The 26,907-nt window shown below is 38.3% G+C and overlaps 4 protein-coding genes across 4 annotated transcripts in view; 2 read left to right on the forward strand and 2 right to left on the reverse strand.

Moving 5' to 3' along the window:
* The window catches only part of LOC308706742 (synaptotagmin-4-like), a 5,497-nt gene extending 2,887 nt beyond the window's left edge, over positions 1–2,610 (reverse strand). Inside the window, exons 1-2 of the mRNA XM_081392556.1 lie at positions 2,503–2,610; positions 962–1,812 (exon numbers count right to left, since the gene is read on the reverse strand). Of these exons, the coding sequence (XP_081248682.1) occupies positions 962–1,812; positions 2,503–2,536 (885 nt within the window). The 5' untranslated portion in view covers positions 2,537–2,610. The remainder of the gene's footprint in view (positions 1–961; positions 1,813–2,502) is intronic.
* Positions 2,611–7,683: 5,073 nt separating this feature from the next.
* Positions 7,684–13,014, forward strand: LOC308706882 (prefoldin subunit 3-like). The gene is made up of 6 exons (XM_081392755.1): positions 7,684–8,029; positions 8,310–8,434; positions 8,666–8,732; positions 9,650–9,748; positions 10,153–10,291; positions 12,109–13,014. Exons 1-6 carry the CDS (start codon positions 7,949–7,951, stop codon positions 12,183–12,185), a joined length of 588 nt encoding a protein of 195 aa, XP_081248881.1. The 5' UTR covers positions 7,684–7,948; the 3' UTR covers positions 12,186–13,014.
* A 73-nt stretch (positions 13,015–13,087) lies between these two features.
* On the reverse strand, positions 13,088–20,898 carry LOC308706865 (ras-related protein Rab-39B-like). The gene is made up of 3 exons (XM_081392731.1): positions 19,714–20,898; positions 17,758–17,984; positions 13,088–15,040 (listed from the first exon to the last, which is right to left on the reverse strand). Exons 2-3 carry the CDS (start codon positions 17,970–17,972, stop codon positions 14,614–14,616), a joined length of 642 nt encoding a protein of 213 aa, XP_081248857.1. The 5' UTR covers positions 17,973–17,984; positions 19,714–20,898; the 3' UTR covers positions 13,088–14,613.
* On the forward strand, positions 20,052–25,128 carry LOC308706854 (ras-related protein Rab-32-like). The gene is made up of 3 exons (XM_081392720.1): positions 20,052–20,591; positions 23,136–23,416; positions 23,527–25,128. The coding sequence occupies exons 1-3, from the start codon at positions 20,399–20,401 to the stop codon at positions 23,704–23,706; spliced, it is 654 nt and encodes a 217-aa protein (XP_081248846.1). The 5' UTR covers positions 20,052–20,398; the 3' UTR covers positions 23,707–25,128.
* Positions 25,129–26,907: the final 1,779 nt, after the last annotated feature.

Genomic DNA, 26,907 nt, shown 5'->3' on the forward strand with positions numbered 1-26,907 from the left:
TAGAGCGCGCAACTTCTAAACAGTGCCTTATTGTTACGAGAAACTGACTGCGAATCATTCCCTTGGCACAACACCAATGTATGACTCCAATTATGTGTGAACATGGCAGCATGTTGCCCTGGCAACACTTCAGCAGGGTTCTGCTGCTGCCACGGCGATGACTTCCAATGTCTCTCAACCGATGAAGCATCATTATGTGTGTTTAACTATATGCAGTCAAAGTCACCAGTGAAACATAATAGTCTTCCTTTCATCTCAAATGGAGCGAATTCTTATGTGCATAACAGTACAATTGTGTTGCCAAAACAAGATTGATGACTTCTGCCCTGTTCACAATTTTTTTAATTAGTAGCCTTCCACATATTTATAAAGTCTTTTGTGCATGAAGGAGTGCATTAAATGTGACAAGAAAATTGATGAAGACTCTTTGTGAACATGTTAGTACAGTTATTATAAGCCTGAATACTAAGTAAGTCTGTAAAGGCAGAAAAAAAATGACTGTGAGTGGTCCATTAGAGGGTCAATTAAAAATTAACAACCTGTGGGCCTTAAGATGGATGGCAAAGACTAATTATTGACCCCAATGGAAAACCAGACACCATTAGTTGTTTTCTCTTTCCAGGCTTGGGTGTGTCATTGACTGCCCACATTAAAGACCAAACTATTGTCTCAGTTGTCACATGAGCTGGGACTGGTATGTTAAGACCTTAAAAAATAACCAAAATCTCTGTCCTCTTCCAAAGGTACAGTACATGTACGTGCTTTCATATTAAAATTAGCTGTGCAATATAAACATATAAATTTAAAAAATATAAATAGATATTAACTTAAACGTATAAATCTATATACAAACATACAATCATTAAAAATGAATATATCAAATAATAACAGTATAAAATTAAATATATATTTATGGGTTGTAACAGAGAAATACAGGAAACTATAATTAAAACGTTCTTACCCTGACATTCCTTTTAATAATGTCCCGGCTCATGAGGACCCGCCCTTCGGACAAGTCGATGTCAGCCAGAGGAACGAGGGTCTCTCCGATCACCTCATCACGTGAAAAGCGGTCGAAACTCAGCACCATGAAGTGCAAAGCCAGCTGGGAAACTCGTGCATACGGGATTCCGTAGAAGCTGAAGGTCTCGTCGAAGGCCGGGTCCAGAGTCTTCCTGAGTACACGTGTCTTCACCTTGTGCTTCTTCTCAGGCAGCAAGGTCAGCTTAATATATGGGTCAGAGGTCAACGACTGCTCATCCGTGGGGGACAATCCATGTGCTTCCTTGATGTGAACCATGAAAGCCTTCTTCTCAAAGTTGTACTCAACTGAAAAGAAGAGAGTCCCCAGGCCACCATCTTTGTCCTGAGATTTTTCCACGGCCGGTGTTGGTGTCTGACTGGATAGGATGCTTTCTGGAGTACCAGCATCCTGATTACCACACAGCCCAAGAGGCGGGATGTCCAGGTCTGGGGAACTGCGCACTTTCAGTTGGAGGGTTGGTGGCTTGGAGGTAAAGTTCCCATTAAGATCTCGATTCTCCAGGTCCAGATGGAGCTCTGGCCGCCCACCATTGGGACTGAGGGTCTGTTTTCCATGGGCTTCGGGTGTCTTTTCTCCTCCAAACTTCTTCTTTCCATTCAGGCTCTCAGGATAGATGTCAACCCCCTTCAGCATGTGGACAAACTTATAGGGTGGGGTCTTGTTATTGGTCTTGTTGGTTTTGCGCTGACAGCAAATCCATGCAAAGATGGAGATGCTGAAGACCAGGCCAAACACACTCACCACTGCCACGCTCACAGGAACCTCCGCTATGTATAAAACAGGAAATTGGGGGGGGGGGGGGCAATAATATATATTTAGATTTTTTATAGATATATGTAGTCTTATTGTTGATATGAAATTTAAAACACCTTCAACCAGGAAAGGAATACGGAGATTATATAAATGTATTTGCATCATAGGCAACACAGACACTGACATGTGTTGATGTTAACAGTTGTGCTGATGTTAACAATGCAAAAGAAAAATAATGCCACTTCTAAAATATAAAATCATACTATTTATAAAGGACTGTAAATATCGATATGGCAATGAAAGCCTGAGAACTCACAATCATGTGGTAGTGCAGTAGTGTCTGGGAAAATGGAAATTTCCGTTTTCAAGGTGGGTGCAGCACCTCTGTGTTGAATTAGCTAAGGTGCTCTGTCAGCCTTATTTTGTCCTTCTCTCAGAAAACAAATCATGTACTTTTCTGTAATTATTAAGTGATTTTTAAAAGCTGCTGACAAGGATCTCAACGCGTTTCAAACATTTTCATACACCAGTGATGTCATAGGCTACTAATAGAGCACGCGCCTATTTATGTCTGTGCCCGCGCATCAGAGAAATCAGTACTGACTGAGCCACATTACGTTTCCAAAAAATGTAATAACAGATCTTTAACCGTGCACAAATCAAATTTATTCACCGACTATGATAAATAACAACCATTTACTTACCGAAATGTTCTTCTTCTGTCGTCACTGGAGCCATTGTATGCGCGCGCTCTGTCCAAGGTCCTGAAAAGATGCTTCCACGATTCTTCACCGCGCGTTCCACTCGCCCGTCTTTCGCTTTAGGCGGAGAGAGACACAAGACTGAATAATTTATTGGTTGTAGTAGATTAAAAATGTACGCCTGTTTATTGTTGTTATACAAAACAGAACTAGCAAGATTTTCCTCCTTTCCCAGAGGTTTCTTCACACCCGCCCAGTGCTGATACTCGCTGCGCTATGAGTGTGCCTGAAAAGCGTCGCCTCCCCAATCCTTCTCCTCTCTAGTGAGTTCATCGCTTCTGACGCAGTTCTGACGAACACAGCATCTGAAATCACTGCCCTGCGCACTGATCAGGCCTGTTAATCATTTTGATTGCCAAGAGTTTACGGCTTGTGTGTTATCAAACGTGTCTGAAGAAGTTCCAGGTGAAATGGTCTTTGCAGTGGGTCTATTAACGTAAATAGGCTACACACATAAAAAACTGGGAGTGGACCTGGTTTTATTTTCTTCTTTTGCCAGCAATGTATGATCTTACGTCTTTTAGGCCCTAATTTAGCTCTTAGTTTGGATTTGGTAACCTCCCTGTCATCTACATCTTTCAGTCCTCATTTAATATCTGTTTAATCAATTAAAATCTGCTTGATGGTGTCACCTTCACATCTTTCTTAATCAGTTTGAAGTTGTAATTTAATATTATCAGTAGAGTCCATAATCAACATGCAGTAATCATCTAAAACAGAAAGAGCCCTGCACCTTTTTCAGCATTTGTGGTGGCGACTCCAAATAATAGCAGGCTATATTAAATAATCTACCTAAGTTAAAATGATTCTCAACTTTTATTGAAGATCATATATTCTTAAAACATCTGGAATCATACAATTATTTGTGGTTTAGTGCAATGGTTAATTATTTTCATCTACTGACATTCCTAGTTTATATTCAGTAAATAAAGGAATACAGCAGATCCAAGGAAATATTCTTTCTTGCCTAAGATATGAAGAGGCCTCTAAATTGACAATGTTGGAGTCAAAAAGTTTGAGAGCCACTGGTTTAAATGAAGCCATATAAACTCCATCTTGTAAATGGGCTCTTGACTGTAAATGGACACTGATTTCCGCAACAGCCACATTGGAATAATGTAATTTTCTCTGTGAAAACACAGCTGTAACAGTAAACATTCACTTCAACAGAACCTCCCTTTTCACAGACTGTGATGACACGTTTCCACAGTCATCAACATTGCAAATCTACTAAAGTTTTTCATACTTAATTAAAAAACAAAAAACATTTAATACACATTTATAACGCTATATATTGTGTTATATTAGGCTACCTTGTTGTCAGTCAATAAAAACACGAATTAACGATGCGAAGCTGTTTCTAATACAACGACTGTGACGGCAAATTGGACATTTTTATCTTTTCTTGCGAATGTGATTGTCACGATTCAACAAGACAGAGATAGGGTGATGAACCCAACTGCGGGAGTTTATTCAAGCATAGGGATACACTGTAAGTCTTTTCAATGACAGCTAGGCATAAAAAAAAAAAAGTCCTTTAAAGCAATCACAGAAAGAAGGCGAGTCTATCAAACGCAAACAAGGCTAGCTGTTCACACGTCCTCGGACTGGGAATGAAAATAATCTGCAGCGTTCAGGTGGAACAGTGGTCACGTGGTACAAGTATGAGCTCTCAGAAAATTCCCAATTTTACGAGCTGTAATTACGAGCTCTACGAGGACGTGAAGAAAATAATTTAAACGTCTGTGAGCTTTATAAAATATTTGGTTGATAATTTATATGCATAATTGTATCATAATATTTGCATTTGATCGAAAGTGCATGTATAATGTTATGTTTTACACTAAACAATAGGCTACTTATTTCCCAACTGCATACTCGTGCAACTGCAACTTTTTTCACATCTTTCTATGGCAGAAATAGTAGTATGCTGTTAGTATGCGGTTCCGAGTTCAGCCCTATTCTAGTACACACACACACACTAGCTCGTGCGCACTCACTTACTCACTGTCACTTGCAATGCACACAGTGAAGGCCTGTACTGAAGGTGGCAGTAACAAAACACTTGTCTGTCTGCACCTCTTGTATAGTAGCCTATTGTTTTACAGTTTTTCTCGATTGGTTTGGCTCATTTCTTGAAACCGAGATGACATTCTCAAAACCATAAGGTCATTTGGCCAAACAGTCTTACAGTTCTGCTCAACATTATAGCTCACTAGCAAAATCAAATATCTTTCCCCAAACTCTTCTTCCATGCTTCAAAAGCAGATTCCTTTCCCATATAAAAGGTCAGTACAGTCAAAATAGCACAGATCCTTCTCAATTGCCTTGGCACATGTGCATTCATTTAGTGCTTTTGTCAAAATAACCTGGATGGTTTAGCACAACACCATGGATCCCCTGCAAAAGCTTATATCTCTCCCAAAACAGTTTATCCATGTGTCAAAACTAGATATCCTTCTCATATAAATAGTCAATGCCCCCAAAATGCATTATACCTTTGGCATTGTTTAAGCACTGCAAGTCAAAATGCTTAGACGTTTTGTCACTGAGGCACAGGTCTAGCAACAGAATACCACTATGAATAAAACTAAAAGATTTTACAGTAAAATCAGCCTCCAATAAACCACTCATACTCAAGGAAACTGTAAACATTTTTATTCGTACAAAGAAATGTTAACATTAGAGAACATACTGTGAAAAGAAAACATATACAGGATTCTGTAAATGTGAACAGTTATAAACACAAACAAAAAACAAAAAAAACTCCAGCCTACCATACTGTAAATAAAGTTTCAGAACTATAGTACAGTAATATTTTCAGTGGTCACCATTGTCACCCTCTCTTTCCTGGCCACCATCCTCATCCTCCTGGCCATCGACGCGCTGCTCTCTGTTAGGCCATAAATTCTCATCCACATCGCAACGGATATTTTCTCTTGCGATGCAGCGAGGGAAGAAACGGCGTGAATGTCTCAACCATCCCCTACATTGATCCCCTGTGATGTCCTCACATGCAGCATCCATTGCATGCAGCAGGGCCCTCTGGTCTTGAGCCTGATGCTCATACACTCTCCACCTCCAAGCTGAAAAAAACTCCTCAATTGGATTTAGGAAAGGAGAGTAAGGTGGAAGAAACTCCATTAGCATCCGGGGATGGGTGGTGAACCAGGTTCTGATGCGTGGGCCACGGTGGAAGTTCACATTATCCCACACAATGACATAATGTGGTAGCTGAGGTCCTTCTTCACCTCTCTCATTTTCCGGGATCAGATCAGTATAAAGGTGGTCCAAAAAATTGAGGAGCTTTTGTGTATTGTAGGGCCCTAAACTGGGAATGTGTGTGGCCACACCTCTTTCTGATATAGTGGCACACATTGTTATATTTTTATATATATTGTTGATTCTGAAGGTAAAAAGGATAAAGCAAAACAAAAAAAAGTGGTAACCATGTCTTACTGTAATAGTGTTACAATGATAGACAACCCATAGTTGACTTACATGCACATACTGGTACCGCAGCTCTTTCACTCTGTCAGAGTTTCTCTCAAATGGTACCCTGTAAATCTGTTTCATGGTCATCTGATGTTTCTTCAATACCCGGTCTATTGTGGAGATGCTGATAGAGTTTATATTTTGGAACATTACATTGTCTAGGATTGCATTACGAATCTGTCTCAGTGTGATGGCATTATTTGCAATGACCATGTTGCATATTTCTCGTTCTTGTTGTTCATTTAGAAGTTTTCTTCTGCCACCCACTTGAGGCTGTCGTCCAATCCTAGACATACAAGTCAAAGGTCAACACTGTAAATTTGTTACAAAATGAGTTACCAATGTAATTGTACTGCTGTTTTATGGTACTAAAAGTGTGATGCACTGCACAGTGACTGGAATACTATTCACAGTATTTTCTCCATTTTTTTTCTTTGTCATTTTTATAGTATCATATAACATCACATGAAGATATTACAGTACTCTAGGCCTACACACACACCAACACTGAATAGTTCAATAGAATAGTTCTGTACCTGTTTTCCCTGCGAAAGGTTTGGATGATGGAGGAGACTGTAGACCGAGGCACATTAGGCTGCACTCGGCGACCTGCCTCTGCCATTGTGAGGCGATGGTTTATAACGTGGTCAATAAGGGTGGCCCGGATTTCATCTGGGACATCATGGTGCCTCCGTGCTCCTCGGCCTCTTCCCCCTATTCCTCCACGCATTCTCACTCCTCCTCTTCCTCTTCTTCTTCCTCCTCTTCCTCGAGCAGGAAGTTGCTGTTGTACTTGGCGAGGTGCTTCCATGTTCACTCTGCAAATGAAACTGGCCCCGGGCCAAGCTCTGTCTATATACTTTTGGCAGCAGTCCTTGTCATAGACAACACCTGTCAGGTAACTAAACAAACTGTTTGATTGGTCATCTGAGATGTGGGAAACTGCTCCTTCGTTAGTTCTAATTTCACCTGATTGATTGTCAAGTACTGTCATAAATTTATCAAATGTTCCAAGAAATTCTTTCATGGTATTATATCTTTGACTAATTTTGACAGTTGAACAGACAATTGTGCATATGATGACTTACACAATGAAACCATGCTGATATGTTTTGGAGAGAGTAACCATTTCACTGAAAAATCAACTAATCAGTTTAGATCAGCAAGATCTATTTATTTGGAAAATGTGCTAAATGTGGGCTCATTGTGCTAACTGTAGCTACTTGTACATAATCATTTGAAAAAAAGCACAGAGTCACTTGAGACATGTACTAAAGCATTTGCAATTTGATAAAACCAATGAAAAATGACATTCTGTTGTGAACAATTGCAAGGTGGTTTGGAGATTTGTCCATGTTATTTTGAGAATGTCATCTCGGTTTCAAGAAATGAGCCAAACCAATCGAGAAAAACTGTAATATGCAGAACAGAGACCTGAGTCACCTGACTCAATATTATTTAAAATCAAATTGGAGATAAATGGTTATTGTATTTACCGATTTCTTTTTTTTTAAATGTCAGACCAAATGTATTAGATCAAACTTCTGGCCTACCACCCACTGCATACGTCACGGCCACCGCCTCGTGCTCTTTCTCGGGGTCGTTTGGGCAACACTGACATCTGCAGGCTGATTTGTTAAGTGACTGAGCGTACAAAACGCTCACTAAAAAAAGTACTGAATTTGAACATCAGGAACATTTCGAAGCACAATTAATGAGAATATGACAAAAAAAAAACAACAACAACAAAAAAAAAAAAAAACATAGGTTGACCCTTAAAATACATCACGGTTTAGAGGCAGATTCCTTTACTTTTATTATGCAGGCAGCGCTCGTGCGTGCGTAAGAGCAACGGGCGCGTGCGTCAAGAGGAAGAGCCGCAAGTCTCTCCAAAATGGCGACGACCATAGAGAGTGGCAATGCTGGAGCTGCAAATAAGAAAAAACACCTCGGAATCCCCGAAGCAATATTTGTGGTCAGTGGGAATATGACATATAGTTAATTTTCATGTCCGTATTGTCGATAGTTTCCCGTGAAATCTCTGTGTTGTTGTGTTGGTTTTTTAAACGGCTTTCTTAGGTAGAGAGCGCCCTGCTCTTCTCCTTATAAGGCTGCAGGCATTGCTTGCTTATGTCTTGAAGGAGTAGTGAGCTTTGAGTGACACATAAAACATGATTAACCAGTATTTAAATACTTGATGGGATAAATTTATTAATGAAGCTCTTAAGATGCTAACTATTACTGTGGTTCTGTAGGAAGATGTGGATGCCTTCATGAAGCAGCCAGGCAATGACACAGCAGACGCCGTGCTGAGGAAGCTGGATGAACAATATCAGAAATATAAATATATGGAGCTCAATCTGTCTCAGAAGAAACTCAGGTTTGACTATGATTCGTTTTAGTTCGTTGTACAGTAATGATTAGTTTCTGTGTCAATTCTAAAGGATGCTCTGCGTCTGTATTGGTTTCCTTGCATTGTTGTAGACTACTATTGTCCTTTAAAGGGTTAGGGTTACTACTGCGTTTAATAATTCTAAATTATCACACAGAGTAAGGATAAAATATTGTTGCTTAATTTACTAGAAGCTGACCTGTTTTTGTTTTTTCTTAGGTTGAAAAGCCAGATTCCACAAATCAAACAGACGTTAGAAATTCTGCGGCACATGCAGAAAAAGAAGGTAAGCCCATCACTCCTTTAAGATCAGTTTTAACTCCTATATCTCCATATATGTGAATAGATGGAGTCTCGCAAATCAAAGATCCGCTTTCTAATTCCTAAAAATAGGCCTATTGTTTCTAAATGAGCTGCCCCATCCCAATTCTTTTACTTGTATTATGCCCTAAAAGTGTGTACTCTTGTCTTATTGTTTAGAAAAGAGTGTGTAGCAGAAGAGTAGGCAAGTTTAGGAACATACTACTGCGTTTTTAATGGGCTGCGCTGTTACATAGTACATCCTGTCACCGTAAACTGGCCTGTCAATTATCTTATCACAGTTAAGGTCTGCTTAAAATGAAAATTCACCCTTTCTGTTTTGCTGAGTGCATGTTATAGATCTTATTGTGATCTGTTGCTACTTTTGTTGTATTGTGATTTTAACATCCTCGTACACACATTACACTTTTCAGTTAATTTAATTTATGCTACTAAACAATTCTTCTTACCGTATTGGAGAGAAAAGAAGTAGCACATTGCATGCAAATTCAACAATGTTGTTGCAGGTTAGAGATGAATGACTCAAACCCTTTTATCTAAACCTCTCTACTTAACATCAGTCTTGCATGTCTTCCACGTTTGTAGGTTTTTAATGCTCCTCCAAAGTGCAATAGGTTGTGGTTAATATCATCCTAATAGTGTTCATGGATCTGAAATTCGAATCTGCACTCACTGGATATAGTGGACTCTCTGTGTACTTTTTGGACACTCATTTCCACATACTATAATTAGGGACACTAATTCTAATGACTATTTAGGATGGATAGTATGCTTAATGGGATGCTGCAAGTCTTTTGTTCATTGTCATTTTCAATCACTCTTGCATTGTGTCTCTTCGTTTTGTTTGTTTTTCTGTCCTGATTTATGTATGTCCAATCACAGGACACTACAGATCCCATGGAGACACATTTTCTGTTGGCTGATAACGTCTATTGCAAGGCCTCTGTCCCACCCACAGATAAAGTGTGTTTGTGGCTTGGGGTAAGTGTTGATTGCTGTATCAAAAATTGATCCAATTTACTTTTTTATTAACCATCTGTCATATAGAGATTACTTGTCATTTCCAATCATTTCCTGACTGATAAAATCAAGCAATGTTTTAATTTGTGTCATTGGCTGCATCATTTATATCACAATAGAAGTAAAATGAGTTGTGAACACCATATCACGTTTTAATATTCCTGTTTTGACGATATTGATGATTACTGCCTATATTTGAACATGTGAAATGTATACCCAATTGCTTCAATAAAATATTTCTGCTAAAGGACAAACACTCAAGTAACTTTTTGGGCTTGAAAAACTTTCATGTTGATAATGTCCAGAAACATGTCATTAATTGTTATTATGAAAACTTGCTTATGGGTATTGTTTTGGTTCATTAGGCTAATGTCATGTTGGAGTATGATATTGATGAGGCTCAGGCGCTGTTGGAAAAAAACCTGGGTACAGCTTCCCGTAATTTGGACTCTCTGGAAGAGGACCTGGACTTCCTCAGAGACCAGTTCACAACCACTGAAGTCAGTATCCTTAAACTATGGCAAATATAGAGAATCAGGTTTGATTTAATAATTTTCCATAGTGCTCATTGTGTTTGATTAGTCCTTTACTCAAAGTATTTATTTTTATTATTGTCACAGTGAAAACAGTTACTGCTTAATATTGTTTTGTGGAAACCATGATTCAGGATTCTTTGATGAATAGAAATTTCAAAAGAACTGCATTTAGGTGAAATAGCCTAGATATTTTTCTAACATTATGTCTATAAATAATGCATTCCCTGCTGATTAAAAATGTCAGTTTCTTAAAAAAACAACAACTTTTGAACTGTAGCATATGCATGTATCTGAAAGAGATGAACCTGTTCAGTATTTAGATTATCAGTATTTAATGTGGAGAGCATTGAGACATTGCCCTTTGTTTCTTGTTATTGATTAAGTAATAGTAAATCTTGTTCAGATTTAGCATTGAGGTTAAAATTAATGAGATGTAGCTGTGTTCTCATAGTCCACATCTGCACCTGGTTTGCGCCCAACCTGGTCCATTCTACACATTTCCATCAAAAACATATATATATATAATTTTTTTTTTTTTTTTACAAATATCTTGACATGGTTGAATGAATTTTGTTTTATACATTCTGACTGTTACCTCAAAAGACAGCTTGTGATTACATAAAGATTCTGAATGAATGACTTTAGTTGGTAAAATGTTCTCAAAGCTATGATGAGTATGATTTGACAGTTATGTACATTATCGGGCTCGATACATTATCGGCTCTCAAATCAGTGGAAATGCAGGCCATTTGTGAGAGAGATGAACGATGTTTCCAGCCACCTATTTTTTTGGCAAGATCTAAAAATTCTAAAAATGTGCATACAAAACTTATGCAACTAATTGAGGCTGATAATTTTTTTTTTTTTATCTGATAAGAAGATATGCGCATAAACTATGACGTTAAACAAATTTACTGAACAAATCCCTCGATGCGTAGCAAAAAACTCTGCCTCAAGAGAGGATGTGATTGGATACCTGGACTAACCAGTAGACCAGTTTCATTGCACAGAATCTCAAACATTGGTTTGATCATTCTGAAATGCCTGAGCCAAAGTCTGTCATCAAAATTATTTGGTTTAATTCCCTCCCAGAAGCGTCTCACATGATTGTATTCCCAAACACCAGGCATCCGAACGCAAGATAACATGACGACGTTTATTGCGTTTCGTCTGCTCACTCTGAAATGCAACATCCATTTTTATTACAGATATTTTGCTCCAATTTCCCCTAGAGTGACGATTATGTTCTCTTGAACACAAGATGGAAATAGTCCATTATTCACAAATGTTTTATGTAATATTTCAATTTTGCGCACAAGTTAAATTCGCAACTTTGGATGGAAAAATAGCTATGGACAGATGCACTGGCTCCAACACTATTGGTGGAAAAGGGGTAATTGTGTTTGTCATAGCTGTAATGTGATTGAAACTGTTAGCCTAATATTTATCAATGCGGATATTTATGTAGATGATGTGTGTTGCTTATGTGATCATTGAGTGAATTTTGCTTAGGAACATTTCACATCACATTCTCTGCCTCAGAAAACTCTCATGGTTTTTAATGGAATGAAATCTGTAGATATCATTCAAGAAAGAACTCATTCAGGCAAATCAGAGACAGGCCATAAATGCCACCTGTTCTCACCACCTGTTAGAATCTGTTTAGTGAAAGATTTGTTGACTTGCGTCATCTAAGTGGAACATGTTCCTCCTGGTTGTGGAGTAAGGAGAAAAGCAGAAATAACTTTCCTAAGTTTTCAGATACACCTTAACCACTACTCACAGATATGGCACGTGTTTACAATTGGGATGTCAAGAGAAGGAGCAAAGACAACCTCCTCAAATCTGCTGAGCAGTCCTAGAAAAGGAGGCCTAGTTTGGTCCCACCGCATTCGAATTCCTTCCCCATCAGAAAATTCACCAACATCTGTCTGTTTGCACCAACTGTTATCTATTGATTTATTACTTTTTAAAGTATTTTTTCAAGTAAAAAGGTGAAAAACATCAAACAAAATAATAATGGTAGTTTTTTTTTTTTTTATGATGAATTATTAGCTTTTTCAGATGGGGGTTCTCTCCATAGGGTCTACACATTTGTCTTCCTCTGTGCCCTTTTTCCTTTCATTTGATGTTTGGTAAACATTTGCAATTTCAGTTCTGTTAAAGCTAAACTGTAAAGCTGAACTCCTATGGTCCTATTTCTTTCTCTGGAATTTTTCTTGCCATGTCTTGGTGAGATCATTGTCAAAATGCAGCATGCAGAATATCAGGGGGACATCTTGTTTCATTCAATAGCCTCCTTTCTTCTCCACTTCCCTTCTCCTCCTCCGATGTCTATTTTTCATCTCTTGTCCTTCATCTGTGCTCATTTGTCACATTGTAGCCATTAAACACTGAACAAGGAACTAATAATGAAGCGTTTTGAGAAGGCACAAAATCGATGAGCTGGTCTGTGTTTTTAATCTGCGTAGCTTTTTATAATTCCTCGTCTGATTGAGGTTCTGGCAGTGAGCGAGATGAATAAGCTTTGAGTGCAACTAATTAAATATGTGCCTGCAATTCTTTCCCTTTCTTTCAATCTTTGGCAAGCACTTGTGCATTACTGAAACTACTAATTTTGTGTTAAACTTCCATTGCCTTTCAATTACATTCTTTTGGAGCAGCACAACTATTAAACTGATAATATCCTCATTAAACTGTAAATGACCCCTAAATAGTGGGTGGAATGTAGATATATTGTATAATATACAACAAGAACTTATTTAACATGTTACTTTAATCTGTAGTACATTTCAAGTTCCCTTGATAAAGAGGTACAGAGTCAGTAGTGTTTGTACAGCCAGTCCTTGCAAATCCACATCAGCATCAAAAAAAGTTTAAAGAGCGAGCGAGTGGTCAACAAAATTTAAAATCTTTTGGTCCTTCCCTGAGACCCTGTTTCAGCCATGTTTAGAAATGGCTTCATTTTATCCAATAATGTGACAGATTAACTACTCAGCCAATTGTGCACAGTTATTTACAGTATTGACACATCATCTCCAATCAGATTTGAGAAAGCGGCTATGGGTTTATTTTGTTCGGGATGAGAGTGAAAGTGAAGAGCAAGTCATTTCAAAAAGTAAAGATGCTATAGATGAATAAAGTAATGGTTAAATACATGGCAATGCAAGCTCTATGGATACAGAATATATGAACGTGTACAAAGGCCCTCACTGGGCAGTGTGGAAACCTAAAGGAAGAGCTTGCTTTTTTCACATTAGATAGTACAATCACAAGCTGTAACATCAGAAACACTCTTTGGGATAAAAGGTGTAAAAGATGTACCTAACAACAGATTAAGGTTTATTTGTAATTCTGGTTTGCACCAGAGGCCTCTTGTGGTAATGTGTGATAAGTGAAATGTTATTAATTGTAAAATAATGCACAAATTGAATAATCCATCTGGGGCTCATGGATGTACTTTCAGTAGTCCTCTTATGAATCTTCACATTAGATCATTAAAACGAACCCCTTGGGTGATATTATGGACTATCATACCATCTGAGTGACATACTTGTCTCACACCACAATTAAAATTGAAAATCTAGTTTTGGTTGATATGGGAATTATTCAGAAACATTACAGGTCATGTTTTTTCCAGTCTTGGAATTCTTCATGTAGTATATTGCATTTTATTTCCTTCCTTTTGTCTTTCCTGTTGCTAAAAGTCAATAATCAGACACATCACACCTCCAGCAATCACTTTTTTCAAGTCTGAGATCTTTGAGTCACCAGAAATGGGTATCCCAGCATTCATCTGTGAAGTAAGCAAGTTAAACTTCTGTTAGTCTTTTATCTCTCCCATGATAAAAACCAGTAGAAGATACCTGGAGCTTAGTCCCGGATACGGGAGATATCCAAAGCTAAAACATCTTTATATGGGAAGTTTAACTTTCGTGGCTCAATAGAATAATGGCAGATGTGCAGATACAGTTAAAGTGCAGATATAATTCTGACTGGCCTTTTCGGTATGGGTTCTGCGATAGGTTATTTCCTAACCTTACATTCTCAGCAGTCAACAGAGTTCATTTTGGCCATATACAAGATTGTGTGATTAGGGAAATGAGCAAAGTTGTATAGAAAAGTGAAGCAGTAGGGCATGGTGGGACTCGATTAGGCATTCAGCAGGCAGGAAGGGGATGATGATGTCATAATCAGGGAACTGAAGACTGACCCTGTGATTGGAGGAAGCGTTTCTTTTGTCCATCAGGGCCCCAAGGTTTGGTAGGTACCAGGGTGGTGATTGCTGACTCAACAGAAACATCGACGATCACCCTTTGTCACTTCTTCTGACGAATGCACCACGTTTGGTACGAACCCGCTCTTCACTCCCTCCCAGCCTTCCTGGATGGTAATCTCCCCACTCTTTACCAGCTCGAATATATCCCGTGTTAGCTCCGTAAATGCCCTCTCCACGTTTATGGCGTCACGTGCTGAAGTTTCCACATAGCGCATGCCGTACGCAGCCGCTAGCTTCTCAGCCTCTTGCCGGCTCACCTGACGCTGTGGTTCCAGATCACATTTGTGGCCGACCAGCAGGAAGACAATGCTGTGGGGTTGCACGTGGCTGCGTGCTTCCTCTAGCCACTCGTGAACGTTCTGGAAGGAGCGACGGTTGGTTATGTCGAAGAGCAGCAGACCTCCCACAGAGTTACGGTAGTACGCTCTGGTAATAGACCTGAAGAAAGCATAACAGAATTAAATAATGTTATTGAATTTGAATACAGTTTAAATGTAAAGTAGCATTACATTTGGTATATGTAAATTCACCCCATCTGTTTTCTAAATGCACGTTGTTGGTCTGATCAATGCATATGTTTATCTTTTGTTTGACCTCATTATTTTTATCAAAATGTCAACTGGATGTTCAGAAATCAAACAAGAGCTTTATTACCAAGAGTGATTGCACACACAAGGAATTTACTTGGGTATTGAAGCTTCCAGTACACACATATAACTATAGCAAAACACATAACATTTAACAATAAAAAATATAAAAAAGTATAAAGGCACAGATAGGATTAGTCAGAATAAGCATTTATAGATTATGAAGAACAGATTTACAGTATTGTGAGTATAAATAGGACTAAATTCATTTACAAGGATATTGCACAAAAAAAGTGGGGTATTGCACTTGGAAGGCATTTAACTGTTCAAGAGGGAAATAGCCTGTGGGAAGAAACTGTTCCTGTGCCTAGATGTTCTAGTGCCTAGTGATTTGAGGCGCCGTCCAGGTTGTGGCCAGGGTGAGTGGAGTCTGTGATGATTTTACTTTGCTCTTTTTCTCACTCTGGAAGTGTACAGGTCCTGGAGGGCACCAATAATGAATAGCTGTCAGCAGCTCCTGTGGCAGCAACCTCTGCTGGTAGTCAATGTGATTGTCCCAGTTCTGGTGCCCAGGAACCTGAATGACTCCCCTGCAGCCACAGTGCTGCTCGTGATGGTGAGTGGGGGGACTGCTTTGGTGTTCCTCCTGAAGTCCACTATAATCTCCACTGTTTTGAGCATGTTCAGCTCAAGGTTATTATGACTGCACCAGGCAGCCAGTTGTTCTCCAACCTCTTGTCTGTATGCAGACTCATCACCATCCTGGAAAAGGCAGATGACGGTGGTGTCGTCTGCAAACTTCAGGAGCTTGACTGAGGGGTCTTTAGAGGTGCAGTCATTTGTGTACAGTGAGAAGTGCAGTGGAGAGAGGACGCAACCCTGAGGAGCACCAGAGCTGATTAGAGTCCTGGATGTGAGTTTCCCCAGTCTTACTAGCTGCTGTCTGTCTGTCAGTAAGCTCGTGATCCACTGATGAATTGGGGCTAGGTCAGTTTGGCTGTGAGAAGATCAGGGATGATGGTATTGAAGACCGAACGATAGTCCACAAATAAGATCCTTGCATAAGTCTCAGGTCTGTCAAGATTTTTCAGGATATAATGCAGGGGCCCAGTGATGTTCTTCAGATAGGCGAACACAGTCTCTCATATGACTTCATGACCACAGATGTGAGAGTGTCAGGTCTGTAGTCATTAAGTCCAGTGATTTTGTTTTTTTTTGGGATCAGAATGATAGTGGAGCGTTTGAAGCAGCAGGGAACTTCACACTGCTCTAGCGAAGAGGCAGGTGCAACACCATCTGGGCCTGAAGCTTTCCTGGTCTTCTGTTTTTTGAAAACTTGGCTCACGTCCTCCACACAGACCTCAAGCACAGGTTGAATAGTAGGATCTTCTAGTGGACCAGACATTGAGTTCACTTAAACTCCACGTCTTTCTTAAAATGACTGCAAATGACTTGCATTCAGATCTGGCTCTATCCAATCAACAACCAATGGATTGAACCTAGACCCTGTCCTACATTTTTTTTCTTTTTGATAATCTCTTTCGCTTGGTTGTACATCACAATATGGAAGAAAAGATCTGCCGTTATTTGCTTTGTGATTTTCAAATAAATTCATATAACTGTAATTTTAACTAGAAAAGCACATTTCACAACAATAGACTTTAAATGGTGGCTTCAAAAAGCCTTGTTTTATAGTTTAGAAAAAAGCTTTAAAAGACTTTAAGATTGAGGTTTATTGGCCTAATAGATAGACAGATAGATAGATCCGAGAAAGGTATTTATGTGTATGACAGGAATGGAGAGAACAGGAAATGTAAAACTGCAACAGAATGCAGAGAAGTAAAAATCATCAGAGTGAGACTGTAAAAGAGGTCTGAGATTGTGTAGGAGTACCACTGGGAACACACTGAGCTGTGAAGAATGCTGAGGGACCTCTGGAGTTTCTGACATCACTTTAAGTTTTAAGACATTTGTGACATTGTAGATGGCAGTGATTCATCAATTATTTCTATTTCCTATAGGAGATCTACAAAACCCTGTGTTGGTAAAGAGGCCTTTGAGCTGCATTTATTAATAAATAAATATAGACAGTGTCTCTGAATCACCTAAGGCGGAAAATATTTTTTTAGTGACGTGTGAATCAGTCTGTCATCAAGTCATCTGGGAGAAATACATCAGCACGGATACCATGGAAACACCAATCATGTGGATGGATAAGGACTCCTGATCAGATAAGATGATTATCTATTTTTTAGTCTATGATGATTATCTAATTGAAACTTAATACGGTTGAGGTTTCTTTTGTGTAAACAACTATTTCACACTGTACAAAGTTAAATATGTAAAATATTTTTTTACCATTAGCATAAAAATCTTTCTGAGCTAATAATCAGTGATATTATATAGACATACTGTATATATTTATGTGACTGGGGGTATATAGGATTACATTTTTTGAGGTAAACCATCCCTATGAACCATAAATATACATTGGACAATTATTTACAGAGATGCAGAATCATGAGAAAGGTCTCATGTAACATAAACCAAGATAAAGATTTACAACACCTGAAGCGTTCCTGGCCTGCCGTGTCCCAAATCTGCAGTTTAATGCGTTTCCCAGGTTCGATCTCCACCAGGCGGGAAAAAAAATCCACCCCGACCGTTGGGTCCGACACCTGCGCAAACCGGCCTTCTGTGAATCGCCGGATTAAACATGATTTTCCAACAGTGGAGTCCCCGATGACAATCAGTCGAAATTGGTAAAGCCAAATTGCTTCCATGTCTATTCAGGTCTGTCAAAGCAAAAAGTGGAGAAGAGAAATTATACTGTGAATTAGACACTGCCAAAACATATATTCATGGTTACCAAAGACAAAATAGAAAAGAAAGAGAAACATTCCTTATTTTATTCACCCAAATCAGCTTGACATAAAAGGAGGAAATATAGTAAAGTTCGCTTTAAAGCTTTTGTAATTCATTTATAACCTCATCTGGGAATGTTGTAGTTATAAATATTACAGCAATTACATGATCATGGCATGACAATCATCTCATTGCTCTGCACAGAAAGGTAGTTGAGGCACAAAATCATCCTTTTAGTCTTTGATTTTAAGGCGTACAGAAATAAGTGTCCGGTGGTTTAAACTTGACCTATCCCTAAAGTTCATCTTAACATGTGACATTTTTGTAAAATATAGGATGAATACAAGTAAAGTGGGATAACTGGCAAAGCCAATTCCATGTCCATACTATGTTTGGATGAACTGTAATGCACTTGTTCAGTAATGGAAGAATATAGGCTACACATAATAATACAAATTATTAATCTTAAGTGTCACATTTAACCTAATTACGAAGTAATTTTTAGTAATTTGAGTTTATAGGTCCTTAGTAATATGCAGGAAACTCAATACAAACTCTAACAGTACCATGACCAAAATATGAAGCCTAAAGACTACTGAGGCTCGCCTGGTGGCTGGGCTAGTCTTGTAGCTGGCTATCGTTGCCTTGTCATAATAACGAATGTTTCTTATTCTAAATCTACAAAACAGACAACTGTTAACAAGCGTTGTCTTTGTGTAGAAGCATTTGTGTAAAAGACCCCTTATTCGGCGCTCTTTACTTACGTTGGTTTTTTGTTTTGTTTTGTTTGGTCGTTTCAAAGCTACCAAATGGTAGATTCCATTATCTTTAAAGGATTGAAGCCTCTATAGAAACCGCTGGATGAAATGACGGACATAAACTATAATATACCGAATAATAAACAAAACATTCGTCTCTACAGAAAAAAACAGGTGCAAACCTTAACTGCTCCGCGTAGGCGGTCTATTTTGCTTGGATGTTGCTAAATAAGAGTCGACGTGTTGTTAATATGGTCCCTGTCGGGATCAAAGTCGCGTGGAAGTCAAAGATGATTTAAGCCCGTCATGTTTTGATCCACGATTGGAAGATGGAGAAATGTTTGGATGTTTTGTGCTGATGAAATGGAAGCGACAGCAGAAGCATCATATAGCCTGACTCATTCCGCATCAGCACCAGTACCATAAGCCTCCTAATAGCAGCGAAAGACAAACGCGTTATACACCCCATACATTATTCCCTCCTTCTTTACACATATTTATATTGTTTCGTACACCATTTTCATCTTGGAAATTCACCATCAAACTAAAATGCTGTTCTTTAAACATTAATCCTATAGACTACTAAATAATAGGCTACACATAGTTTTTTATAGCCTATGTTGATAATCAGTATGGGTTTTGAATGAATGAATGAATGAATGAATGAATGAGGCATTTATATAGCGTTATATGTACTAGCCTACTGTAGTCTACACCCAAAGTGTTTTTTACACCCAAAGTTTTACCTTAAACTTCCCAGTTTTTAATGTTTGGCCCACTGAATAGGGTAAACGCGATCAGTGGTTTGACCACATCCTTGCTTTTAATTAAAAATAAAAAAAAATTTAAAGGCAGCAAAAGTTGTCAAAAAAAAGTTTTTGTCATAATTTTGGCTACTTACCCTCATTTTGTTCCAAACCCGTATGAGTTTATTTCTTCTGTTGAACACAAAAGAAGATATTTTGAAGAATGTTGTAGCCTATATCACAAATCTGTATATCACATGGAAATTATAGCCTAAATATTGTTTTAATAGCCTACATTTGTATTTAGGATGGTTGAAACATTACAAAAAGTAGTAGGCTACTTCGTCTTGAGACTTCCTTTAGGTTTAATTACTTGATAAAGTGTAAATGTATTTTCATGTGCGCCATCTATTTGAAGTTTTATGAGCAAACGCGAAAGCTTATCGGTATGACGGGAGCTGTAGTTTATAGGCGATTCTTGATACCGAACGCTGGACCAAAATCTCCTCCTCGTCTTAAAGTTCAGTTAGGCAGAGTGTGAAGATATGAGCTTCTTGAATAGATCGGTCAGAAAGGCTTAGGCTAAATACACTTGATTGGAAAGGCTTGACAGCGGATCCACCGCGCGATGAAAAGTTGTCGACTGGCAAATTAAGTGTGAAACTTCTCACCTCCGAAGAAACGCATTTTTAAAACGACAGTTTGACAAGAACTGTCAGGCGCGTCCAAGGCTCCAACGAAACGCAGTTCGTTTTTGGTTCTGTTTTGTAGTTTTACAGAAATAAAAATAAAAGCTTTCTTTCTTCTGCATATATTTGTCATGTAGTTTAGATTGCTGAAATGCAGCAGGAGCGGTTACTCAAAGTACTTGTCATTGGAGATTTAGGTGTGGGGAAGACTTCCATCATAAAGCGTTATGTGCATCAGATTTTTTCTCAACATTACCGCGCAACTATCGGTGTGGATTTTGCTCTGAAAGTCCTGAATTGGGATCACCGGACAGTCATTCGACTGCAGCTGTGGGACATTGCAGGTCAGTTACTGATGTAGCCAATACATTCCCTGCCTTTGCCTGCAATGTTAATGATTGTCAGTAAGTTAAGTTACAGGCTACCTTATCAAAAAACCAATAATCCTATGTAAAGAAATGAACATATGGGTAATTGAGAGGAGATTTCAAGCAGTGACAGCAGTGTCCTACAATTTGACATGCTATAGCCTAAGCCTACCATTCTAAAACCATTCAACAAACAAGGCCTATAAGAAAACGTCGTTGTTGTGATGTCTGTCAGATAGTATTCCATTAGGCTATATATTTATGTTGTCTTAAATATAAAATCAAGTGCTAAAACAATGTTCAGCGATAAATTCATTGTACTTTTTATACCACTTTCAATTTAATTACTGAAAATTGAGCAAAAAGCCTGGAAACTCACAAATGAACTAACAATAATTAAATAAACTAAACATCAAAAACATTTTTAACCGTGTTTAGAAAAAAAAACATGATGCCAGAAAAATTATTTCTAACAACCAGTTTCCTAGCACTGATGTTTTATTGACCATCCACAGTGAATCTTGCACCATTACAACATAATAACACACAAAAAGACAGAAAGAGATGAATAATATTACTGGAGTAATGCCTTAAACATTTGGCTTGGACACCATGCATTCCAAAGCATGCCTTGTTTGGGATATTTTTTCTTCTCTCAGCTGTTGTGAGTGACCTCACAGTGCTATGAATCCCTCTTTGTGTTTATGCTCAGATTAAACTAAAGCACAGGGGCAGGAATGTGTGTCCCGTGTTTATATTCACTGGTCTGGTCTCACTAGCTTATATTGGTCTCATGTGAGAACACTCAAAAACTTTTCCATCGCTCTCACATGCAAAATCGCACCAGAAAACAATGCTTTAAATTCAACATGGCTGACAGAATGGAATACTCAGAGATGTGTTTACAAAACTCTGAAAATTACAGTTAGGTTTTTGTTTGTCATGTTTGTAATAAGATGTTAAATTCACAAACACTAAGATTTAAATAAAGAGCACTATCAGCATAGTTTATTGACTGTGAAAGCATGTAATATGGATGACTGCACCCTTGAGCATGGACTTAACTGAGAAAAATAGATTGCATGACAGTCTCATCCCCAATTGATTGCAGTAGTTTATGACCTCACAGAGGACCTTATAAGATCGAATTTCAAGATGCTGCACTGTGAACCCTGTGACAGTCTAACTAGCCTCAGTCTGCCTTGATTTTCAGCATGATAATGCATTAATAGCTACATATTAGGTCCTTCTAAGATCTTCCACAAAATTGGAAAAAAAAAATTCCACCATCAGGCCGAATGGTTCTCGTTGTGAAACCGTGCTGATCCAGACATGTTTATGTCACCATCTTTTTTTTCCCATGTGGTGCTGTGAAATCAGGATTAGAATGGTAATTAGAAAGGTGAAAGTTCCCAGACTAGCCACAAAGGATATTTATTGACATAATATTATATGAGTAATATATTAATGAGTTTAATGAGTTAGCTTATAGCGTAATGTGCCTCGCTGATGAAAATGAGTGTAGAAAAATACTTAAAAATAAAGGTTGTTTATTGGCATCTTTGGTTCCGTGAAGAACCTTTAAAGGGAGAGTTCACCCAAAAAAATGAAAGTTCTGTCAGTAATTACTCATCCTCATGTTGTTCCAACCCTGTAAGACTTTCGTTCATCTTTGGAACACAAATTAAGATATTTTTGATGAAATCTGAGAGCTAGCTCACATCTTCATAGGCTGCTAGGTAATCGATATCTGCCATTCCAGAAAAGTTAGTAAAGATATCGTTAAAATTGTCCAAGTGACTACAGTGGCTCAACCTTAAGTTTATCAAGCAACGAAAAAATCTTTCATTTTCTTCTGTGTGGGCTTCTGAGTGAGTTCACGTAGTGTAACAGCGCAGCGCTTCTGGGTTGTACGTCAAAACGTAGGCTCACTATTGGCCGACGCTGGTCATGTGTGTGATGCTGGCCAATAGTGAGCCTACGTTCTGACGTACAGTGAAGCCTATGAAGGAGTGAGCCAGCTCTCAGATTTCATCAAAAATATCTTTAATTTGTGTTCTGAAGATGAACGAGTCTTACGGGGTTGGAACAACATGAGGGTGAGTGATTACTGACAGAATTTTCATTTTTGGGTGAACTAACCCTTTAACATCCATTGCACAAAAGGTTCTTTTTAGTGGAAAAGTTTCTTTAAATTATTATAAACCAGCACGGTTGAGCACAGTAAGCTAACTATGCTGAGAAATCTGGGATGAATGGTGAACCGCTCTCAAATGAAAATGCAAATGGATCCGTTCTGACAGATTTAAGCTTTTGCCGTGTGGTCAAGCTCATGTCATTTGTGATATGGGAAGATGTCTATGTTGTCTATGCAGTCAAGGAAACCATTTCAAGTTTTGCCAGTCTAAGAAAAGAAAAAAATATTGTGACATAGCACTTCAAGACCATAAAACAAGAAAAAATATGACTTAAATAACATACATAAACTATCTTTCACTTTTTTTTTTTCTTTATTCACAGGACAAGAGAGGTATGGCAACATGACACGCGTGTATTACCGAGAGGCCGTAGGGGCACTTGTGGTTTTTGACATGACTCGTGCCTCCACTTTCCAAGCTGTGTTGAAATGGAAAAAAGATCTTGATTCTAAAGTTGCCCTTGGCAGTGGGCGTCCTCTGCCAGCTGTCCTGCTGGCCAACAAGTGTGACCAACAGAGATATGGCTTATGCTCCAAAATGCCCAAACTCGACAATTTCTCCAGGGACCATAATTTTGTGGGTTGGTATGAGACGTCTGCGAAGGTACAAATGATAGGCTTTTTTTAACTATTATATTAACCTTGCTAGTACTAGCTGCACATGTTAAAAGACATTTCTACTCATATTCTTCCTTCCTCTTTTTTTTTTAACAGGACAACACAAACATTGATGCAGCCATCATGTGTCTTGTGCAAAATATAATGGCCATTGACGAGGAGAATGCTCCTGTGGAATCAGACAACAGTGTACTGATCCTGCCTGCTTTTGATTATAACCTAAAAGAGCGCAGTGACTCTAGATGTTCTGCCTGCACAAAATTCCAGTCCAGCTGAAAACCCTACAGTGAATTATAGAGTGAGATGGTGAAAAGAACAGAGTGGGGAAGAAAAATACAGAGAGAGAGAGTGAGAGAGAAAGAGAGAGAGAGGTCACACCCTTTGTTGGGCCTTCAAATTGTGCTGAAGTAAGCCTTTGTGGGAAAGACAAGACCTTAACACTTATATGCACTTACATTTAGACATGCCAAAAACAACAATGTCATCAATAAAACATGCAGCGTTTACAGAGTTTTCTCTGATAAATACTTAATGTTAGACTTTACTAAATAAAGCTCTTGCAGCAGAAAAGCAGTGTGCACATCTGCATCTGTTAAAGCCTAAAAATGTGTGTATGCATTTACATAGTGTGGGGGTGTGCTGTTTTAAATCCAATCTACAATAAGCTCATGTACACTCAACAGATACTTGAGCCTCAAAAACACCATGAAATCAAAATGGACAATTCTTATTTTTTTTTAATGGGATATTTATTATACATAATTTATCTGTGCACATCAATACTTTTTTAAAATTCATGTGCCCTCGTAATCGTTAATCAAAATAACTTCCCCTCCTGACATCTCTTTGATGACATGTTTACCACAACCATCCAATCAATTCCCGATAGACCCTTTTCACAGACTGTGATGACGCGTTTCCAGTAAATTTTTTATATTTTCATATAAAACAAATTTAATACACATTTATAACACCATGTTATATTACCTTGTCAGTAAATGTCAAGAAACGAGTTAACGCTGCTGCGATTTGACATCTTTCTCTCTGATCAACATAATCAATCTTTATTTTTTCCCTTCTTTGGAAAATCGTGGAAACTCTATTACATACAAATTGAAATACAAAAATTATATTGTCTGTCATCTCCCGTTCACCGCTATAGAAGTTTACCCAAGTATAACAGCTTCCGCTTTTGAGAACCCGCCCTACATTTTTGTTTTGTTTGAGAAGCCATTTCAATTGGATATATATGTCACAATAGGGAAGAAAAGACTATTGCAACTTCCGTTTCATGCCGACTTTAAGTGACTAGCCCATTGCTGCTTATCAACCTGAGATATTTTTGGAATTTTAGGACAGATGCAGACCAAAGATGGAAAGCCCACCTGAACCAACAACAACAGCTTGACCAAATACTGTCTGAAGTGCTTTCTTTAGAGATATGCCTGCACACATGACAGTATTTGACTTGTAATAGCTTATCAAAAAAAAGAAAGTTATTATTTGATGTGTATAAGGTACTTTATATCTTTTATATGCATTGGTTTGTGGGATGATGTAAGATCTTGAAATGATATGATTTTATATGAATAAAATTCAAAGAAAAGCAGTCATGTGCCAGCATTCAAAATATATTCCATTACTGTGAATAGCATGGAATTCACACAGTCAAGTGTTATGTCTGTGTGCGCCCATATGAAAAAAAAAAAAAAGGAAAGCAATTGCTTCAGTGAAGTAATTGCACTAAATTGTCTCGGCTGACACTGAGGAGGCGCGTGCCTAGTGTAAATGTGTCACTGGATGTTTGAATGTTTTTATGTCATGTTACCCATATGCTTTCTATCTGCTCACAGCAGTCATTTTTCACTGTCTGTTTATCCTGACTTGCCATAATCCGCTGATTTTCCATCTGTCTACTAAATAGGCTTCACTTTTCCCACATTATCTGAGGAAGTGTTTTGGACTGTGTAACTTTATCTGTATAATTGCATCTTGTAGCTACAATACAAGGTGTTTATCATCTCATAGTACAGTAATCATGTCTCAATTTGTTTCTCTCTGCTTATTGGACTGCTTTAGTCCTCTTTGCCTCATTAGAGTCTGCCACATAGAGCGTGTCTAACAGTGACCTTTAACTAAGCCTATACTTTTTTTATTCAGAGGACATGATGATGAATAATTTTATGGTGCTTATATATGACACAAGTCTTTCCTCAAAAACAAAACTGACTTACATGTCGCTCATGAACGTGTACACAACAGCTTGAGCAATCCAAAGCTTTTCTGTTTTACTGTAAAACCCAACAAGTTAACTCAAACCGATTGAGGAAACTGATTGCAGCAAACCATTTAAGTTTAAAAATAAATACATATGATGACTCAATATATATAAGTTCACAATACTCATATGTATTTATTTTTAAACTTAAATGGTTTGCCGCAATCAGTTTCCTCAGTCGGTTTGAGTTGAGTTAACTTGTTGGGTTTTTCAGTGCAGGAAACTGTTTGGCTACCGGCTTTCTGCTCATCGTTGGGGATGTCGAAAGGTTAACGACTGTTGGGACCAAATCACCTTTGACAAACCGGAAAGAGAGGCGGTGCAAGATGTTTTCTTGAAATCAAGTTTGAGCAGATATTTTGTTGCAGCACAACTGGGGGACGGTGGTATTATGTCTGCCTATCCAAAACAGGCCAGTCAGAAGTGATTCATCAAAAGTAAATTCTAATTTTCAAAAATAAGATGAAAAAGATTGTTTTGCTGCCTCCAAGGATGCTGTGGATGGGGACAGAATTGTAGCTTCTTTTTATTTTCCCATTGTAGGCTACTACCTTGAATCTGTCATGGTTCTGCCTTCATGTCCTAGATCTTTCTTGTTTTGAGGCAGGATCATGACAGACCCATGTTTTGTGTGTAAGCACATGGCCATTTGTTTGGCTGTGTGCTTGCGTTGTCTCGTCATGTAACCCCGCCCCCTGTTATCTCATCTCGTTATCATTAGATTATTGCTTTACCTGTGTCACCTGTTCCTGATTAGTTTGCTCCCTATTTAATCCCCTTGTGTTTGCTGTCCTGTGCCGGTTCATTGCCAATCTTTATGTCGATTCATTTGTGAGTAACCTGTTGAGAAGTCTTGTGAAGTATTTGATCCTGTCTTAGCTGTTAGTTTATTGTTCTGTTTTCTGTCAGTCTTAGTCTAGTCTAGTTAGTCATTCCTGTCTTGTTTTGCCCCCTCGTGGGTTTTGTTTTCCCTGTTTTGTCTTAATAAATCTGTGTGTATTGCATACCGTCTGCGATTGGGTTCATCTCTCTGCAATCCCATGACAGAATCATTTGCTTATAAAATATTGTTTATATGGTCCATTGTGTTTTTATAATTGCTTTTTATCTTATCAGGCAACCTTCCTCTTCATTTATTAATCTTGTAAGTGTAACAGTTTTTATTGCTGTGTGTCTATTAACTGGTGTATCTATTCTGT

Source organism: Scardinius erythrophthalmus, assembly GCF_964197995.2.
Source record: "Scardinius erythrophthalmus genome assembly, chromosome: 2".
Taxonomy (NCBI): Eukaryota; Metazoa; Chordata; class Actinopteri; order Cypriniformes; family Leuciscidae; genus Scardinius; species Scardinius erythrophthalmus.

Coding starts and splice junctions, on each gene's coding strand:
- LOC308706882 (XM_081392755.1), top strand. CDS start 7,949: ATGGCGACGACCATAGAGAGTGGCAATGCTGGAGCTGCAAATAAGAAA. Junction 9,749..10,152: donor AAGTGTGTTTGTGGCTTGGG/GTAAGTGTTGAT, acceptor TTGGTTCATTAG/GCTAATGTCATGTTGGAGTA. Junction 10,292..12,108: donor GTTCACAACCACTGAAGTCA/GTATCCTTAAAC, acceptor CACTACTCACAG/ATATGGCACGTGTTTACAAT.
- LOC308706865 (XM_081392731.1), bottom strand. CDS start 17,972: ATGGAAGCAATTTGGCTTTACCAATTTCGACTGATTGTCATCGGGGAC. Junction 15,041..17,757: donor GCAGGCCAGGAACGCTTCAG/GTGTTGTAAATC, acceptor TGCTTTCTTCAG/GTCTATTACCAGAGCGTACT.
- LOC308706854 (XM_081392720.1), top strand. CDS start 20,399: ATGCAGCAGGAGCGGTTACTCAAAGTACTTGTCATTGGAGATTTAGGT. Junction 20,592..23,135: donor GCAGCTGTGGGACATTGCAG/GTCAGTTACTGA, acceptor CTTTATTCACAG/GACAAGAGAGGTATGGCAAC. Junction 23,417..23,526: donor GGTATGAGACGTCTGCGAAG/GTACAAATGATA, acceptor TTTTTTTAACAG/GACAACACAAACATTGATGC.